This window comes from Colletotrichum paranaense (genome assembly GCF_030867605.1).
Source record: "Colletotrichum paranaense strain IMI 384185 chromosome Unknown Scaffold_5.1, whole genome shotgun sequence".
Lineage (NCBI taxonomy): Eukaryota > Fungi > Ascomycota > Sordariomycetes > Glomerellales > Glomerellaceae > Colletotrichum > Colletotrichum paranaense.
In genome coordinates this window covers 1,469,278-1,488,520 of record NW_026848963.1, presented here as the reverse complement: position 1 = coordinate 1,488,520, position 19,243 = coordinate 1,469,278, and the positions used below count along the sequence as shown (strand labels likewise).

Below are 19,243 nucleotides of genomic sequence, written 5' to 3'. Positions count from 1 at the left end.
CCTCCGACCCTTGTTCGACTTGGTTGTTCTGTAATCTACCTAGTTTGAAAGATCTTAGAAGATTTCACGACGACAACTCTCAAAATCTACGAATCCATTACTTTCACTCAATCTCTACTCTCATTATGGCTCCCGGGATCCTTCAGTCCGAATCTCCAACCTTGGTCCCAGCGACCCTGCCTCAGGAGAAGCTGAAGCCAAGCAAGAATGCACCCGCCAACTCTACAGAAGATATCTACGGCACCTATTATCCTGCCAATCCAGAGACCCTCAGTCTGGAGTCCAACTTTGGCCCTATGGATCCCACAACCATCGGCTATCTTCAACCGACTGCTGCTAATACCCCCATTGATATAATGCGAGAACGCTTCGAACGTGATGGGTACCTTTTTGTGAGTTATGACGGTGCTGAAAGTCAGCTCAGGTTTGCTAACAATGATTAGATCAAGAACCTTCTTCCACACGAACCCGTCCTCGAATGTCGCCGAGCTTACTTCGACCATATGAGCCCAAGCGGCCTCCTTAAACCAGGTAGTGAGCCAGTCAACGGCACATTTTCAGGAAAGGACACTCGCAAATACCTCCCACCCGGAAATCTCCGTCGCTTGTTCGGATTGAAAGATGACGCCGAAAGCGACAAGTACGCCGAGCTTATGGTCACTGCGCACGAAGCCGACTTTTACGTCAACTTCTGCAAGTTCCCAGAGCTCCGCGAGTTCGTCAGTCGCTTCACCAACTGGCCATCCCCGCACATGCTCCAGCGAACGATGCTTCGCGCCTTCGTCCCCAACAGTGAGCTTACGCCCGTACATTTTGATCAAATGTATCTCCGAGCTGGACCGCCGACAAGCTTGACTGCATGGGTTCCTATTGGACCCGTGTCGCTCGAGGGAGGCGGCTTGATGTACCTCGAAGGTTCGACCGACATTGGTATGAAGACTGAAGATGACTTTGCTGCGCATTCTCATAATCTTACCGACGAGGAAAGGGTGAGCGCCTTCAATAAGAACATGAATGACGGCGGCTTTCTGAGCAGAGACACTGTGTCTTATGGGAAGGAGACGAAGAGGAAATGGCTGATTGCCGAGTATGAAACTGGAGATGTCATCTTCCACAACCCTTACATGGTGCATGCAAGCTGCAAGAACAAGGATCCCGACTCGAGAATCCGTCTGGCTACGGATCTGCGATTCGTTGATCCCGAGAAACCTTATGATAGGGTGAGCTCTCCGAACCCCCCGTGATCGCGACCGCGACTAACACGCCACAGCGCTGGATGAAGGTATATAAGCCGCTTGATGGATTGTAAACATTGGGTTTGGAGGAGGGCACTGTAGAAGCTCACAACATGTAAACTACTTTTTGGGCATTGCTCTCTAGCATAACAATTTGACATCATCCATGCGATCTTGTGCTCTTGAACTCTTTGCCCACTCATGTCGATGCATCTCCCACTGTAAGGGAGCTCAAGTCGCAAAGCGCATGTTCAATCAATTGTACCCTTCTGGGCAAAACGTATCCTCAACAGAGTCACCATCGTAGTGGTTTCTTGGACTGCGATTGAAGGCCTTGTGGTCGGTACAACCTGGTATCTGGGTTACTACTTGATTCCTTGCTACATTTGCCGTCGCCAGCATACCTCAGCTCTGGGACCAAGTTTCCCAAGCCGCTCATTTAGTCCTACACCCAGATATGCTCCACGCAGGAGAACGCTAAACAAGGTCTTCCAAGTCGTCCTCGCGTGGCACGCCACGTCCATCTACAGCCGACGCTAAGTTACCTAGTCATCAACTAGATTCTGACTCGCTGTAGGCGCCAACACCCGACGTGTCTCTGGAGCTTTCAGGACGTGACCCCCTGTTTCCCTGTAGACCCTTCCCCAGTACCCCGGATTTGGGGTTGCGGGGTGAAGGGCTGGGGTAATAAATGGGTGCAGTAGGGCGCGCTGCCTCGGATTTTGCCCCGAGGTCCATGCCAGTGACCTCCGTCTATTGCCGTGGACGTCGAGCGGGAGTGTTGACATGACAGGATGCGAATACGCAGTACGAAGAGTCTCAAAGTACTTATTTAGGCCATCCGAACATGATTCTTCGCATTCAATGAGACGAAACATACATCAGCCGGGCTTTAGAACTGGCAACTGCATCTTTGGACCGGAAGCACAATCACGATGGGCATCTTGCAGAAGATCGTTCGCAATGAAGCGACAAGAAACGATCCTCCCGAGATATACAATGCCCGGGTCATTCTCATCAGCTTAGTCGTAAGTTACTTCTACTCAACGGCCCAAAGATGGCAAGGCACTTACAGAGATCACCCATAGGCTTGCGGCGGTGCCCTCCTATTTGGTATGGATATGGGCATCATTGGAGGTGTCTTGACTATGGACACATTCAAGAAGTGAGTTGCCGGTGATCGCCACAGTCTTGAATTCCTATTTCTTTGCTGACGATGCGCCCCTCTAGGCAATACGGCCTCGAGAATCAACCCAAGACCGTCCTAGCAAACCTTGAGTCCAACATCGTTTCTGTCATCCAAGCCGGAGCTTTCGCGGGTGCCTTATTGTCGACTTGGCTCGCCAACAGGGTCGGTCGACGATTCTCTCTCATCATCGCCTCAATACTTGTTTTTATCGGGGTGGCACTTCAAGCCGCCGCGAGCGGCCATATCGAAGCCATGTACGTGGGCAGGTAAGCAGACGATACATAATGCAATACAAAAGTCTCGGCGCTGGAGAATTAACTCATCTCATAGACTTGTTGCCGGAATCGCGATCGGAATTGCTTCATCTGTCAACCCGCTTTACGTCTCCGAGAACGCACCGCGGGGTATCAGAGGTCTCCTCACTGGGCTATACCAGCTCAGCATTGTGACTGGACTGACAGTTGGTCCACCCTTGCCTACGATGCGTATGCAAATGGACCTTGATGCTAATGTGAATGTCGATTAGCTTGCATTCTGGATCAACTATGGCTCGCTCCTCCACATCAAAGGCCATACACAATACATCATTCCACTCTCGTAAGCACTACATCTTGACATGGACAAGTACATCCTCTGACAACCCCCAGACTCCAAGCATTCCCGGCCGTCATCCTCTTCATCGGCATGCTTCTCGCCAATGAATCTCCTCGTTTCCTTGCCCAGCGATCTCCCGACAAAGCACTGGCGGTTCTCGCAAAGCTCCAAAATCTACCGGCCGATCATCCATACATCCAGCAAGAGATGGAGGGCATCTCCCGGCAACTCGAGGAAGAGAGGGCCCTCTCCCTCAACGCCAATCACTTCACGCTCCTGAAGGAGGCCTTCACTGTCAAGTCCTACCGCAGACGCAGCATGCTGTGCATCACACTCATGATGTGGAGCAACCTCACAGGTACCAATGCAATGACATACTACTCAAGTCGAATTTTCGCCAGTGTCGGCTTGACGGGATCTTCGACCGGGCTCTTTGCGACTGGCGTGTATGGTATTGTCAAGATGGTTGCCTGTACCGTCTTCATCGTATTCGTCACGGACTCGCTCGGCCGAAGGAAGAGTCTGCTCTGGACTGGAATCGTTCAGGTAAGCCAGAGCACCAGATACAAATGCCAACATGGAGCTACGTACTAACAAAGCACTTTCTAAAGGGAATCGCTCTCTTCTACGTTGGCTTCTACATCCGCTTTGACCCGCCCATCGCCGGCGAGCCCGTCACCGCTCCGGGTTACGTCGCTCTGGTAGCCATCTACATATTCGCTGCCACGTACCAGTTCGGATGGGGCCCTGTCGTATGGACGTACAGCTCCGAGATCCCTCCGGCCCGCCTCCGCGCCGTCATGATGGGCATGGCGACAGCAAGCCAGTGGCTCTTCAACTTTGTTGTCGCTAAGGCCACACCGAGCATGTTTGCCACGCTCGGTGAGGGCGGGTTCGGGACGTACTTTGTGTACGGCACATTCTGCTTCATCATGGTGGTATTTGCGTGGTTCTTTGTGCCCGAGACTGCCGGTGAGTTTGACGATGACCTTGGTTGAGTTGAATATGTGATACTAATCTTTCACAGGCCTTGCATTGGAGAAGATGGATGAGCTATTTGAAAACGATTCGTTGAAAGACAAGCTCATCTGGAGAAAGAGATCCCAACTGAGCTCCAGAGATAGCACGAGTGAGGAAAGGGCGATGGATAAGAAGGATGCTGAGCATGTTGAAGTTGTTTGAGCCAATGTGTGTTCACGTTCGTAGGGCAGCTAATGCAATGAAAGTTATTCATCATGACAATGAGATGTATCATCAATATGATTCCTTCACTCGAAGACTGGCTTAAGCTCTTCCACTTCCAACACTTTCTGAATCCCAGCCAACTTCTCCACCTTCTTTTGCAAGCGCTCAAAGTTGGGATATTCGCCCAAGTCGGTCATGTACACTGCCGACCGCCGGAAATAATACATATACATGTCAACCACCGTCAAGTCGTCACCTACAGCCCATTCACGCCCTTCCAGCCTGGACTCAATTCTTTCGAAGCACTCCAGGATATGCTCCCACCCCTTCTCCGCAACCGCCTTGCGAGCCTCCTCACCGTCAGTGAACCGGTACGGCCTCGCACACGCCGCGAGACTCGCGCCGAGGAACGTCCCGCTCAGCCAGTTAGTCCACTCATTCACCTTTGCGCGGTTGAGGGCACTGGAGCCCAGGAACTTTTCGGTTTGCTCGGGCGGGGCGATGCACGCGATGTAGGTCAGGACGGCCGGGAGCTCTGTGATGACTTCGCCGCTGTCGAGGACGAGGGCCGGGACGTAGCCTGAGGGATTGATTTTGCAGTAGTCCTCGTGCGTGAAGCTGCCGTCTGCGGCCTCGAAGCGCTTTTCGGCGTTGGGTCTCAATTTGACGGTCTTGAAGGGAATGTCGAGGTGGTAGAGGAGTGCGTGGGCTACGAGGGAGCATGAGCCGGGTCTGTAGTAGAGAGTGATTGTAGGGGATGACATGATGAAAGCTCAGTTGTCTGTTGGATTTGTGTGCTATTATTTGTAAGTAACGATGTTTCCATGTCGACTGAAGTGCTACACTCACTCGTGCTATAAGGTGTCTTTACTTCACGTACTTGATCAAAGAGGATGGGAGAATTGACGCCCTTGAAGCGACAGTCAGCGCGGGGTTGATGTAAATGGTCAATCTCTCATGCTTACGTAGCTACATTCGCTGACGAAAATCCTTGCTGGGCTTAACACCAGGCTTGGATGTGATTTGGCAATTCTTCAGAGAGTGAGTCTTATCGTCAGGGGAAGTGTCCAACCCGGGCAGGACGGCAACAAAATGCGACAGTCAGACGGCTGCCTAGAAGAAGGGACTTCCGTACTTGTTCGTTGATTGCGACGTGGAACGTTTGGTCTTCCCTCTTCAAAGTGGCGACAATGAACAAATGAAGAGACCATCAATCCTAGTCACAAGTTGGGCCGCGCAATGAAGGGAAAAGGCACATTTTCCGTGATGGGGATAGCCTCAAAAAGCGCAAGTCAAACCCTGCGAGAGTGCACAATCGCTGTGGGGGCTCATATAAACCTCGGCTCAATCGAAGAGGGCAACTAAGAAGGTCGGGGCTTGGTTAGAAAGACAGTATCGAGTACTCGCACGTTGATAGTAAAAGATCGGGATGAGTGACATATCATGGGTTTGCGAGTATGTTACTGGGGAAGCTCACGATATGCTAACTGGATATTCTGAGAACACCACTCGTTTTCAAGACCAGGTTAGCTCACCGAGAAGGTTACCAGAAGTGTCAATATGCAACATGGATCATTGATATGACGCGGTTATGATGCGATCAAACCATAGAAGCACATGAGTCCAGTAACGATCTTGATTAGAGTATAGGCATTCACAACGGGCTGCAAATGGCGCGTAGAGTCGAGATCAATCGTGGTTGAAGAGTGCAAAGTTCCACCACTTGCGAGAACCTCTCGCAAGATCATGTACTCTCGGCGCGATCACCCGAAAGATCACGTACGGCAACCAGTAAGAGTGCTCCTAAATGGCGCTGTCGGGACCAAAGATGCACGCAATCAGGCTTGAACTACCATGCCCCCGACGATGAGGAAACGTGGCTGGCCTTTTCGGGACTCTTCGCCCACGATGCGAATATGGAAGTGATACAGCAACAGCCACTAGAGAGGCGGGATTGGCGCCATGTGCCTGGCCTGGTGGCGGGGAGATTCTCCCGCTGTTCGGGCCAAAAGAAGGCCTTATCTGTGGTCGCATGCAGTAGCAGTTGTATCGGGCGTCGAGATCAGACGGAGGACTACGTCCCTGCATCGACTTTCGGGCAGAGCCGGTGGCATTGGGTGCCGTAGAGTGGCAGAAGAGAAGGAAAATGGCTCAGATGTTGTGCGATGCCGTTCAGCCTAATGTGATGGATTGGGCGGTCACTGGTGAAGCTGCTTTAGAGAGCGTCGGATAGTGCAGCCATGAGCACTATAGCGTAATAGAGAGAGTGGCCGAGAGAGACGGGAACCCAACCTCTCGGCGTAGCTTGGTGGAAGCTGGGTCTATGCCCGACGAGGAGTGAAGATGGGATGAAGATATGGGGAGGACGAGATAGCAGACCCATGGGGTTTGTGGATATGCTGGGCAGAGCGCGAAGAGCTTTGAGACCGGTCTAGACGTCGTCGTCTGCGGGCCGTAACGCACTAGGAAGTGAAGCAAAAGAGTTGCATGTCTAAATCTGTACAGACTTTTATCTCGTTTGCGGCTTCTTGACTGAATTCTGGACGACGAGATGAGGGGGAGGGGCCACTCGTCAGTTGCGTTCCAAAACTCTGAAGCTCCAGCTGTCTGTGCCATGGCAAAGTTCCAACTCGATACAGATCATAAAGGCTGATAAGAGATCCTCCTAAGGTACTGGGTATCACAATTGTGAGCCTGATCCGATGACATAGGGATGGACGTGCTCCTCTTCCACTGGACCATCCGGTAATGACCTATGCGGGTTCCTGTTTCTGGAGAGGGAACGGAGCGAGGCCGGCGGGCGATAGGTAATGCAGGTGAAGAGGGAATTGGCCGAGGGTGCATGATGGCATCTCCAGGCGCCGTAGTCTGCATTCTGCATTCTGCAGGCTGCAAGAAGTCATGGTTGCCCAGCCGTTGTTGGTCTAGTGGTTCTGTTGGAGTCTACTTCGTCGATGACTCTCATGCATGGAATGAAGAGAGTTGACCCGTCTCGAAGCACGTTTCTCGTCAAGCCATCCAGTCATTGCTCATCCATGAGCCAAGCCGTGGTCACTGGAAACGCGAGTTGCATATTGGGGAGGACGTTTAAAAAGGCGGTGGAACCCAGCGTGCTTGATGATGGCCCCGGAATGGGCAGAATTGGATCACCATTCTATACACAGCATTCACAGTTCCGAGCGAGTCTATTCCTCTGCAGCTCTGAATTAAACTCAGTAGGTGAGTGGTTGCATCCGGTCACGATCTCACTTGGTCTCTGTGCCGTCCGACGTGGCCTGATAGAGATAGACCAGACTTTGTGGTCTGCCTTTGCCTTTTGAAACGCATCAGTCAGTCCAGTGCAAGTCGGAGTCGCATTGCAGCAGCCAGCTTGAGGGAAGCCAGTTGTTTCGTCGCTCAAGGCGTCCTAGCCCGCATTCCGCGCCGCTCACCGTCTTTTCGGAAACCAAAACAGAGCAGAGCAGGCGGTTAGAGTTATCAACCCCGAGGCCGGAACACGCACGGGAAACGTTACGGTTACCGAAGTCTGTACACAAAGTACGCTTCAGCTTTGAGGCAACTTTATTGCAGAGTACAGAGTATCCATAGAGAGCCTCACTCGAGTCACTATTTTGGCACTGGCCACTGAGTAGCAGAATAGGGGGCAAATAATTACCTCGAATTACGTCAGGTGGGTCATAACTTTCCAGAGTTTACAGGTAGTGTAGAGTCCTTTGCATCAAGCAATGTTTGACCCGAATTTACGGCGGCTCTGTTATCGTGTTCTGATGGTGTCTGCGCCATCCGGGATGACCGCGGCGGCAGCTCAACGTGGCTCTCCCAGCAGGGCGGGCACTATCAGACGGTGTCGGGGATGGCTTCAGTTGGGGATCAGCCGCGGGTTTAGTACCGCAGTAGGCTGGTAGAGAATAGGATGGTGTCCGGTCTGTCAGTCCAGCGGCCAGTTCCAGTGGGCTCAGCTCAGCTCACGCCACGAGATGATGAATTGCTTAGTTGTAGCCTGGCGTCCTTTTCTCGGCTCACAATGTGTTGTCTGGATGCTGCTAGTGCAAGATCCAATCAACTGGTGAGGGCCGAGAAGGTTGTGGGCTATGGACGGGTGGAAGGATCATTACTCAATCCCGCTATGGTGTTGTTTTGAGTCAATTATTGTATCTTTTTTGTTTGATTCTTTCCGATCCCCTGAATGCTTTTACGTACTTGGACCGTATCCCATTTCCCACCGAGATTTTTCCATGTTTCCATGTTTCTACACTGTAATTGTTGAAGACTTGTTGGAGGGTCCGAACAATTGGGATTTTTGAGAGATGCAATTTGGGTTGCATCACAAAGACATCATAGGGCACACAGACAACGGCAAGCAATGCAAGGTGTCACAAAGCACGGAGCTTAGAGCAGACAGAGACAGCGGCATCGACCAGGGCACATCCCACCATCCAAAGAGCCCATCAACTCGGGTCCATCTCCGATTACCATGGACTTAAGACAAGATAGACAGCACCGGTACTCTAAAGCTGGCCCTGATGAACAGTATGGAGCACTCGATAGACCGGAGGCAATGACAGAACAGTTATTGGATCTTTTGCTTCTGATGGCCCCTTTTCAAAAGCATTGAGCCAATCCCGCCATACACAATTCGTCCCATCCGAACCAGGCGAGTGGCCTGGCAGGGGGGGGGGGACTAAGTCCAGGTAACGGGCGAGTCGCGAGGAGGTATTCTCGGTGTATCCCGCCGCATCGAAGGGGTGTGGAGAGACTTATGACGCAGCCATTTCCACTTGGTCTGTTACATGTTCAAGACCTTGGTCAAGATGGTCGTGGTTGTGTCTGTCTCCACGCCCAATCCCGGAACGATTCTTCCCTCCCCCACCTCCATGATCCATCTCTGATCTCTCTCCTTGGAGTCTCCTGGTATGTTCTGCGCAGTACATACGTACGGACAGGTACCTAGTTATCGAGTCCTGGTCGGGCAATGCTCTGGGCGCAGAGAGGAACAAGCTGGAAGACGCCAGAGCTTGACCACGGTATCCTCTAGAGTCCCAGCATCTGCCAGGATTATGCAGCACCAAAATAGACAGTGGACGCTACGGAGTACTGTCTAATAGTACAATAGCGGTAGAGGCCGCAGTGACATGTGCTGCCCGTCGCTGTCGATTCAACACTTTGAGCATCTCGATTTGGGGTACTCACCACTATTTTTCAGCTCCGAGACACGGACAGTCGGCTAGGCGACTACTTCAAATGCTCAACTCTTGTTGAATTGTCTCTTCCATTATCAATCTGATCTCATCATCCAGCACCTAGTTGCAGCGAGGAGAAGAGAGAAGAAGAGACAGTGGGAAAGAAGAAAGAGGCCCCTGACGCAACGGTACAAGCCTCTACCAAGCAATACGGCGGCATTGGCATCATCCACCAAGGCCAATCATTGAGCTCATGAGAAAGCAGCAGTGGGTTCTGCGGTGCTCAGGCCGTGGTCTGTCAGTCTGCGATCCCTGGCGTCGCTCTTTTGTGTTTTCTGGAGACTTTTTCTTGGAGACTGGCCTGGGCCGGAGAAGACCATCCACCCACCACCCATGCTCACTATACTGGTAGTGTTGCAGACTTGAGAAGAGAGTGAGAGGATAGGAGCAAAGCGTCCTGCAGCTGTCGTACTCTCTGGTACTAAGTATCTGTTGCGTGTGTTTACTGCTGAAAGGTACTTTGAATAATCCCTTCTATTGTATCACAGCACCAACGTTATTATTATTGTTACCATTACCAAGAATACATCAAGAGGAAATCCCAAGAGCGAGAGAATACCCACTAAGAGGCATACGCGGCATTCTATTCTGTCCATTGCTTGCATTGCTTGCATTCAACAGACACGTTCCATCCAGGCTTGGAATCCACCTCCTTCAACTCCGTACCCCGGCTCAGAACCCCCGTCACCTTGCGTCTCCCCCGTCACTCTGAACTCACCGTTGGATTGGTTTGGTTTGCCATCAGATCAGATCAGATACGGTTGCTTCAAACTTGACTGACAATATCGTCTGGTTGCTTACTGCTTGCTGTGTTGCCCTGGTCTCTGTCTGGTCTTGGTCTGGATGTTCGGCTCGGCTCTGCTTGCTCTCTACACTATCCGTAAAGACTGTAGCTATTGTCTCTGGTCTTGTCTCTGGTGTATTCCTCTCCATTGCTGCATCCCTCCCCCGTATTCCGTCTTGCGTCTCCAGATCCCCCGGTCCAGCCCCAGCTCAGTCAGGTCCAGCCTCCAAGCGGTCAACCGTCGTCTTTTAGTCTGTCTTTGTCCGTCACTTTCTGAGCCTCTAGTCCTTCCGTGCTTGCTCTTTCCATCCATCCATCCTTTTACTTTTCTTCCCTTCGTCACATTCTCATCTTTACATACACCTTTGCCTTCTCCTCCACGACTAGACGCAGCATCACCACCTTCACTTCATCTCAACCCTGGTCATACGTAGGGTGACATTTCCCACTTGAGGCTCGTCTGAATCTTCTGCCCGTGTCCCCCCTCTCGGCCTCTTTCTCGTCTCCCCCTGTTCCTTGGGACAGCCGCTAAGCCAAACTCTACACGTTCCCCGGCACACCACACTCAGCACCACCACCCACCTCTTTCGAGAGAAGAGCAGCAAAGAACAGAGAAAGGAACAGTGTAAAGAGACTGAAGAAGAGAGAAAAGACGAGTCATGGAGCAACACTCCCCCGCGCCAGAGTCGACGGGCGTCAACCCCGCCAACCCCGTGCTGCGAAGCATCGCCCTGTCGGACGCCGTGACGCCGGGCATCCACCAGCACACGTACAACTCTGCCGACAGCTCGCGCGCCCAATCGCCCAGCGGGAACAGCTACTTTCCTCCCTCCAACTACACCACCCACGACTCTCACCACCATCACCAGACTTCCTCTCAACAACAACCTCCCACGAGCGGCAACTTCATCACGAGCAATCCCACTTCGTCTCCCGCAAACACAGCTGCCTCAAATACCTCCAAAGTCCCTCCGTCGCCAGGCCCCGGCGACATCCTCAAGCGCATGACCCTCGCCGCCATGGGCCGTCGCGAGTCCCTCTCCCAGATTCGCAGCGCCAACCCAGACCTGCAGCTGAGCGGCAACATCATCTCGGCCACCTTCAACATTCCCCATTCCCTCAAGTACCGCAAAGGTTCCGACTGGGTGAGTTAACGTCTCTATCTCTGCTGTTCAAAATCCCCTCAATTCGCGATCCTTCACCAGGACAACCCCGCTGACATCATCGCCATCACAGGAATTAAAGGCGCGCCGCGGCCAATCCGCCCTCTTCGACTCCTTTGCCTACCTCTCTTCCGACGAGACCCCCTGGAACCACACCGTCGTCGCCTGGACCGGCGAGATCGATACCCCCCAAGACGTCCTCTCGCCGCCCGGCACCCCGCCCGCTACGACTGTACACTTCTCCTCTCTCAACACCCTCTCCGCGCCCGTCCCGATCGATGGCGATGCTCGCCTGCCCACGCCGCCTCCCAGCGAGGGCCTCTGGCTTCCCAAGGAGGACCAGGCCCGCCTCGAGACCCAGCTCGCCCACAGCAAGACCATCAAGACGGTGCCCGTCTGGCTCTGCGACGACGACGAGCAGCAAGAAGCGGGCGTTCTCCTCAAGGACCAGAGCCGCTGGCGCCGCTACGCCGAACACGACCTCTACACCCTCTTCCACTACAAGCAGCACGAGCCCACCGACGGTCGCAAGGAGCGCTTGCAATGGGCCGACTACTACCGCATGAACCAAAAGTTTGCCAACCGCATCATCGACCTCTACAAGCCTGGCGACATTGTCATTGTTCACGACTACTACCTCATGCTGCTGCCCAGCATGCTCCGCCAGCGCGTCCCCAATATGAACATCTCCTTCTTCCTCCACTCGCCCTTCCCCTCCTCCGAGTTCTTGCGCTGCCTGCCCCGTCGCAAGGAGGTTCTCGAGGGCGTCCTCGGCTCCAACCTCGTCGGTTTCCAGTCCTACAGCTACTCGCGCCACTTCTCCAGCTGCTGTACCCGCGTCCTCGGCTTCCCATCGGATAGCGGCGGTGTCGATGCCTACGGTGCGCGCGTGCAGGTCGGTGTCTTCCCCATTGGTATTAACGCCGACAAGTGCGAAATGTACGCCTGGACCGACGCCGTCACCGGAAAGTACGACGCTCTCAAGAAGCTGTACGAGGGCAAGAAGATTATTGTCGGTCGCGACCGCCTCGATTCCGTTCGCGGTGTCGCCCAGAAGCTCCAGGCTTTTGAGCGCTTCCTCGAAATGTACCCCGACTGGCGCGAAAAGGTCGTCCTCATCCAGGTCACCTCCCCCACCAGCATCGAGGAGGAAAAGGACGACGATGGTTCCGAGTCCCGCATCGCGACCCGCGTCAACGAGCTCGTCATGCGCATCAACGGCATGTACGGCAGCCTGGGCTTCTCCCCCGTCCAGCACTACCCCCAGTACCTCAGCCAGGACGAGTACTTTGCTCTCCTCCGCGCCGCCGACATTGGCCTCATCACCTCGGTCCGTGACGGCATGAACACTACGAGCATGGAGTATGTCATCTGCCAGCGCGAGGGTCACGGCCCCCTCATCCTCTCAGAGTTCAGCGGTACTGCCGGTAGCCTTAAGGACGCCATCCACATTAACCCCTGGGACCTCAGCGGTGTCGCCGTCGAGATCAACAACGCCCTCACAATGACGCCCGAGAAGCGCATGAACATGCAGGCCAACCTCTACAACCACGTCACCACCCGAAACGTCCAGAGCTGGATCGATAACTTCATCCGCAAGCACGTCCACGTTCTCGGCACCCAGAAGAACGTAGCCGCCACCCCTCTCCTCGACCGCGCCACCCTCCTCAAGACCTACCGTGAAGCCGGCAAGCGCCTCTTCATGTTCGACTACGACGGTACCCTTACCCCCATCGTCCGCGAGCCCAGCGCTGCCGTCCCCTCCGAGCGCGTCCTGCAGACCCTCAAGGCCCTCGCCAGCGATGAGCAGAACGCTGTTTGGATCATCTCGGGCCGCGATCAAGAGTTCCTCACCCAGCACCTTGGCCACATTGCCGGTCTTGGTTTCAGCGCTGAGCACGGCAGCTTCATGAAAAATCCCGGCTCCGACGAGTGGGTCAACCTTGCCGACGAGTTCGATATGGGCTGGCAAGCCGAGGTCATGGCCTGCTTCCAGTCCTTCACCGACAGAGTGCCCGGTATGTTTGGATTGCCTTTATTGACGAGTAAATCACGAGAACATTTGCTAACATGAACAAGGTTCCTTTGTCGAGCGCAAGCGCTGCGCCCTCACATGGCACTACCGTCTTGCCGACCCCGAGCAGGGCATCCACATGGCCCGCGAGTGCCAAAAGGAGCTCGAGTCAACAGTGGCGCAAAAGTGGGATGTCGAGGTAATGGCAGGCAAGGCCAATCTCGAGGTCAGGCCGACGTTTATCAACAAGGGCGAGATTGCGAAGCGCCTCGTACACACCTACAACTCGGCGCCCGCGTCCGAGAAGCACCCCGGCCCCGTCGAATTCGTCCTCTGCCTGGGCGACGACTTTACCGACGAGGACATGTTCCGCGCCCTCAACGGCCTGTCGGGCACCGAGGTCCAGCACGAGCACATCTTCACCGTCACTGTCGGTGCCAGCACAAAGGTCACTTTGGCGAGATGGCATCTGCTAGAGCCCGAGGACGTGGTCGAGTGTGTCGCGTTGCTGGCGGGAGTCGGTCTCGGCGGCGAGGCTCACGAGCACTTTGGCCAGGTCAACTTGGCCGCTCTGAGCACGGTCGAGGGACACATTCCCGAGTCGGAGAAGTGACTAAAGAAGAAGCCAAGTAAGCTGTGATGAGGGAAGAAGAGCATACAGCGGGGGGGAGTCATACAGCCGGGAGTATGGATAGAAAGCGGCATTCTTTGATTTTAGTGTCATTACCTCAGCCGCCGGTATTTGCCTTTTTTTTTTCACCTGTTTTGATATTCACACAGACACAGACACACTCGCCGATGAACAGAGCGAAAAGTCATCGAGCAACATGGGAGGTGGTTGATACGAGGCATGATGCATGGGCTCAGCATGGGAGCGGAACAGCCCAGAGAGACGGGCTAGATGCATATAGACTATATTCTTATCCTACACATTGGACTTCATATCTGCACATTCGCTTCAATGCGATGACAATGTGATGCTTCTAGTGATCTTGGTGATGCCCCCCTCTTCACATGTCTTATTCACATGTCTTAGCAGCTCCAAGATGGTGTGTGTAACGGCCCCAGAAAACAACGTCACATTGACAGCGGCTGTGCTCGAGATCGTCGGATCTACAGCCCGGTTCCTGGCATACGCTCGGGCGGAATGGCCGAAACTCAATTGAAGCTTGTTTGCTCCGTTGGGACGGACGAATCACTTGTTTTCAATTGGAAATGTTTGGACGAAAAAGTAACCTGATCGTGTACACAGAGAGACTCGCAACTCTCAGATTGACAACACCACGGACTCGTTGCCTCTCGGAGCATTATTGAATAGCATGTCGGTGACTCCCCAAGAGCACGTTTTCGCAGGTTCAAGATCCTAGTCGTGTGGATCTCTTGGCGAATGCTACGATTCTCGGGGCTGGAGATGCGATTCTTGATGCTCAGTAGTGAGCAAACATGGCCTCATCCATCACTATGAGCACCTCGCGATTTGATGACTGACGTGACCACCTGCCGCGAGTAGGTAGATATAATCATGGACAACGTCAAGACTCGATCTTACTCATTATGTTCATTATCTCATCAGCCATACCCAGCGCTGTCTTGGCACATCCTGCCATAGCGAGATCGGACCCATCACCGCTTTCGACCTCCCTCTTTGAGCTTCCTGGTCCGACGTTGGATTATCAAAAAGAGAACGAGCACATTACAGAACCCTTGCTCGCATGAGATGCGGGGCAATTGATACGCATTGCTGGAGACTGCGAATTGTGCGCAGAGAAGCGTATGATGAGTTGTCGCGATGGTTTAAAGGTCGGTATGCTCGCTGTCTCTATACTCGACAAGATGCAGCCACCAGTTACAGCAAACTCGTGACGGTAAATGTGAAGAACTTGGCCGAGAACCACGATGCGCTGCCTTTGGATCTTGTCCGCCCTCGCCTGGGTCGCCGAGGCCGCCGCTCAAGACATCACCGACGACGACTCTCCAAAGATTGAAGCACACCGCTTCATCATCGAATTCGCCAGCGCAAGTCCTCTCACCATCTCTAACTAATTCCTCAAGACTGACCAACAACAGGGCACCCACGCCAAAACCAAACGCGACGAACTCTCCTCCACAGGAATCCGCGTCCTCAAAACCTTTGACTCACCACTCTTCTCCGGCGCGAGTCTAGAAACAAACAACCACACCCTCGAATCCCTCCTCATCCTCCCAGGCATCGTAGCCGTCTGGCCCAACATGCAGGCATACCTCATCGCCCCCGTCAAGCGCCAAGTCGCAGTCGACCCTACCGCGGCAGCAGCCCACGCAGTACACTGGGCCACGGGCGTCGATGAACTCCACCAACAAGGCGTCCGCGGGCAGGGCGTGAAAGTCGGCATCGTCGATACGGGCATATGGTACAAACACACCGCCCTCGGCGCGGGTTTTGGCCCCGGGTTCAAGGTTGCCGGCGGCCGGGACCTCGTCGGGGACGGGTGGGTCGTCGGCACCGAGAAGAAGCCCGATGCGGACCCGGCTGATGAGCAAGGGCACGGGACGCATGTCGCGGGGATCCTTGCCGGGGAGGATGTTTCTTCCGGGTGGGTTGGTGTTGCGCCTGATGCGAGTTTGTATTCGTATAAAGTCTTTGGTCCGGGTGATGGGACGGATCAGGCGACTATTATCGATGCGTTCCTCCGCGCGTACGAGGATGGGATGGATGTTATTACTGCTAGTATCGGCGGTCGAGGGGGATTCGCGAGTAATGCCTGGGCTGTCGTTGCGAGCCGGATCGCTGCTGAGGGCGTGGTCGTCACCATTGGCGCCGGGAACTCGGGGAACGGAGGGGCGTATTACGCCAGCACGGGGAGTTCGGGCGAGAATGTGCTCAGTGTTGCGAGTGCGGAGGTGAAGCGTGATGAGGTGACGGGAGGAGATATCCTGCGGCCGTCGTATTTCACGAGTTGGGGCGGGTTATATGATTTGTCTGTCAAACCTGATGTTGCTGCGCCAGGGACGGATGTGTTTAGTACGTGGCCTGGTGGGGATGATAATGAGTTTGTGTTGCTGTCTGGGACGAGTATGGCTACACCTTATGTTGCTGGTGTTGCAGCGTTGTATATCTGTAAGCATGGCGGAAGGAGTATTCACGGCAAGGGATTTGCGAGGGACCTAAGTATGAGGATCATCTCGACGGGGGCCTCGTTGCCGTGGTTGTTGTATAGTGGCGATGCGGATCAGGCGTATCGGGCGCCGTCGCAGCAGGTTGGTGGTGGGCTTGTTGATGCGGCCAAGGTTGTTGGATATCGAACGAGCTTGGAGCTGACGAGGTTTGGGTTGAATGATACTGCCAACTTCCGCGCGAATCAAGGAGTTCTGGTCAGAAACGGAGGTAATCAGACGGTGAGGTATACCTTCGAGGTTGAGAGCTGGGCTGGGGTTGAGATGCTTAAGGCGTTTGATGGACGTGATCCGGGAGAGACGCCGAGGATCAAGTATAGGCCAGAAATCGTGCCTAGCAATATCTCGGCGAGGGTTACGGTGCCGGAGGAATTTGTGTTGGGTCCTGGAGAGGAGAGACGAGCAGAGTGAGTTTTCTTATTTGAAGAACGGATGTTGAGGATGAGGCTAACTTCCCTAGATTCATCTTTGAGGCGCCAGGGGGGGTTAACGAAACAGCGCTCCCGGCCTACGGTGGTCGTCTCTTGGTCAAGGGCGACAACGGGAAGACTGTATCCGTTCCCTACCAAGGGTTGGCTTTCGACTTGCAGAAGCAGATGGAAAGTCCCTTCCATGGGACATACCCATGGTTGAGGTCGACGAGCGCGTATAGTAACAAAACGACGTGAGTGTGATGTGGCCATGGACCAGTTGGTACATGAAGCTGACTTGAACTACAGCTTCAGCTTTGAACTCGCCAGTGGTATACAAGACTTCCCCATGATGTTCATGAAGGCCAAATGGGGCACAAGAGAGGTTCGGTGGGATGTAAGCCAACTTCAACACCCAACCCTTTGGCAGTACGGCTTAATACTAACCCAAAGCACCAGATCTATGAATCCAGCTTTAACGAGGCGCGAGACTGGGAGTACCCTCCCGTGTCCGGACAACGAGGCTACGTCGGCGCAGCCACATCCTGGGCCTCTGCCGGTAAGACGTCGAGCTTCAACCCCGCTCGTCACAACGCCAGCGATACTTTCTCGTTTCCAGAGACTGATGTCGCGAGAAACGCACTGACGACGGGCGGGTTTACGACAGCGTACTATTGGTTTGGCAAGTTGGGCGACGGGAGTGTCATGGCACCGGGCAATTACACGTGAGTTCTTACACCACCGTCCCCAGCAGATGATGTGCCTTGGATCAAACGATGCTGACTTAGAAACAGAATGAGGTTTGCGGTGCTGCTACCATTTGCTGATCCCCAGCTAAGTGAGAGCTGGAAGGGGTTGACGACCAAGTTCACAGTCTTGCCGAAAATTGGGAACAGCACGATCAATAGAAGGGGATTCTGGTGAGAAGCTGGGCGTTCTCCGTAAGAATATTGTGAATGATTTACTGTCCCGAAGTTCCCATAGGTGCATCGTTGGCTTGGGCAAGTCCTTGTAGTAAGTGCCTCGTCTCTATGCCAGTCGTTCCATCTCAGGTCTAGTGGCAGGCCCACTCATAAGTGCCCCTAGCATGTACACAGTCCATCCACGCCCTCTTATAGAACTCCGAAACTATCTGAGAGGAAAATTGAGCCTTTCTTCTCCGATCCTCCTAGTGATTCCTGATTACTGAAGTCATTGGACACCGTCATCGACGAGCTTGATCATGCAATCGCTGCCAAAGTCTGGTTGCTCCTGGCACAGAGTCTTAAACTCAGGCATCTGGAGATGCAGCTTCCGGGCCCATGGCTTGCCAAGCGTGATCTCCAAGAATGTTGCCTTGAGAATGTGTGTGTTGTCCACGTCTTGGTAGTCTGTATAGAGAAGTCGGCCGGCATTGACCCAATCTTGGGGGCTGGGTTGGTGCATGCCTGTGAATATGGCTGCCCGTTGTGTACGGGATAATGTGTAGGCTGTGAGCTCCGACTCAACTTCGGAGCAGAGGACTCTCACCAAGAAGTAATCGCCTAGTGTTCAGAGCTGAATGGCGGTGTGCAGGAAGGTGTCGTTCTGACAGACGCTGTAAAAGTCGAATACTGTTCGACGGTTCGCTTAGCCAATATCCTCCAAGGTGCCTCAAGGGTGAAGCTCGACTTATGAAAGGAGTGTGTATTGTATCCAGTGAATTTCATTGACAATAGTGTAACCTTCCCACCCAAGATCATCAAAGGCATGCAGGGAGAAATAAGGAGCAGGAGGAGCGGGGCGAAGGAGGTCTGCTTATCGCCGGTGTAGATGTAGTTGAAGAGGAGATCCATTTGTTTCTCAGTGAAGCAGGTGATCTCGACAATGCCAGTCTTGGCCTCCTATTAACAAGTCAGATCGTGCATTTACAATCTCCATTGTCTCCATTTACAAAAACATACTGGCCAGTCGCCCGTCAAGCATCTCATGAAGTACTTGGAACGCGCGCACAAGATCGACTTGTGCAGATTCCATGTCTTGCCTTCGCACTTGATTTGGCAGTCTGAGAGCATGCCAGTCTTGAGGAGCCTGTGTGTCCCCCTTCGTCAGCTCCATCCTATCGAATGAAGATTGCGGGCTGATGTATTTCTGATCGAAGTAGCCGAGGCTGAACACGAGGCTAACCCGGATTTTTTCAAATGGTTCTTGCATCAGATGACTTACTCGTAATCATCGGATGAGAAGGTCATGGTGATGCGCTATGGCGTGTGTAGTATAGATGTAATGCAGCCAAAGTTTGCAGTCAAAGTTGAAAG

The 19,243-nt window shown here is 53.6% G+C and overlaps 7 protein-coding genes across 7 annotated transcripts; 4 read left to right on the top strand and 3 right to left on the bottom strand.

Annotated features, from left to right (window-relative positions):
- Positions 1-125: 125 nt before the first annotated feature.
- Positions 126-1,309, top strand: CPAR01_06846 (phytanoyl-CoA hydroxylase; the record flags this gene model as incomplete). Its single annotated transcript, XM_060491117.1, has 3 exons — positions 126-392; positions 444-1,220; positions 1,271-1,309. 3 exons carry the CDS (start codon positions 126-128, stop codon positions 1,307-1,309), a joined length of 1,083 nt encoding a protein of 360 aa, XP_060349991.1.
- Positions 1,310-2,170: 861 nt separating this feature from the next.
- Positions 2,171-4,200, top strand: CPAR01_06845 (uncharacterized protein; the record flags this gene model as incomplete). Its single annotated transcript, XM_060491116.1, has 8 exons — positions 2,171-2,263; positions 2,324-2,400; positions 2,466-2,690; positions 2,755-2,884; positions 2,951-3,021; positions 3,072-3,564; positions 3,618-3,990; positions 4,046-4,200. The coding sequence occupies 8 exons, from the start codon at positions 2,171-2,173 to the stop codon at positions 4,198-4,200; spliced, it is 1,617 nt and encodes a 538-aa protein (XP_060349990.1).
- An 86-nt stretch (positions 4,201-4,286) lies between these two features.
- CPAR01_06844 (uncharacterized protein) lies at positions 4,287-4,967 on the bottom strand (the record flags this gene model as incomplete). Its single annotated transcript, XM_060491115.1, has 1 exon — positions 4,287-4,967. The coding sequence occupies one exon, from the start codon at positions 4,965-4,967 to the stop codon at positions 4,287-4,289; it is 681 nt and encodes a 226-aa protein (XP_060349989.1).
- A 1,483-nt stretch (positions 4,968-6,450) lies between these two features.
- On the bottom strand, positions 6,451-6,818 carry CPAR01_06843 (uncharacterized protein; the record flags this gene model as incomplete). The annotated part of the gene is made up of 2 exons (XM_060491114.1): positions 6,451-6,665; positions 6,707-6,818. Coding segments are annotated over 2 exons (327 nt in total), but the record flags the coding sequence as incomplete, so codon positions are not given.
- A 4,068-nt stretch (positions 6,819-10,886) lies between these two features.
- On the top strand, positions 10,887-14,017 carry CPAR01_06842 (glycosyltransferase family 20; the record flags this gene model as incomplete). The annotated part of the gene is made up of 3 exons (XM_060491113.1): positions 10,887-11,372; positions 11,464-13,408; positions 13,470-14,017. The coding sequence occupies 3 exons, from the start codon at positions 10,887-10,889 to the stop codon at positions 14,015-14,017; spliced, it is 2,979 nt and encodes a 992-aa protein (XP_060349987.1).
- A 941-nt stretch (positions 14,018-14,958) lies between these two features.
- CPAR01_06841 (subtilase) lies at positions 14,959-17,891 on the top strand (the record flags this gene model as incomplete). Its single annotated transcript, XM_060491112.1, has 7 exons — positions 14,959-15,068; positions 15,294-15,424; positions 15,515-16,964; positions 17,018-17,221; positions 17,277-17,364; positions 17,427-17,692; positions 17,762-17,891. 7 exons carry the CDS (start codon positions 14,959-14,961, stop codon positions 17,889-17,891), a joined length of 2,379 nt encoding a protein of 792 aa, XP_060349986.1.
- A 267-nt stretch (positions 17,892-18,158) lies between these two features.
- On the bottom strand, positions 18,159-19,177 carry CPAR01_06840 (uncharacterized protein; the record flags this gene model as incomplete). The annotated part of the gene is made up of 4 exons (XM_060491111.1): positions 18,159-18,490; positions 18,679-18,829; positions 18,890-19,016; positions 19,152-19,177. The coding sequence occupies 4 exons, from the start codon at positions 19,175-19,177 to the stop codon at positions 18,159-18,161; spliced, it is 636 nt and encodes a 211-aa protein (XP_060349985.1).
- Between the last annotated feature and the right edge of the window lie 66 nt (positions 19,178-19,243).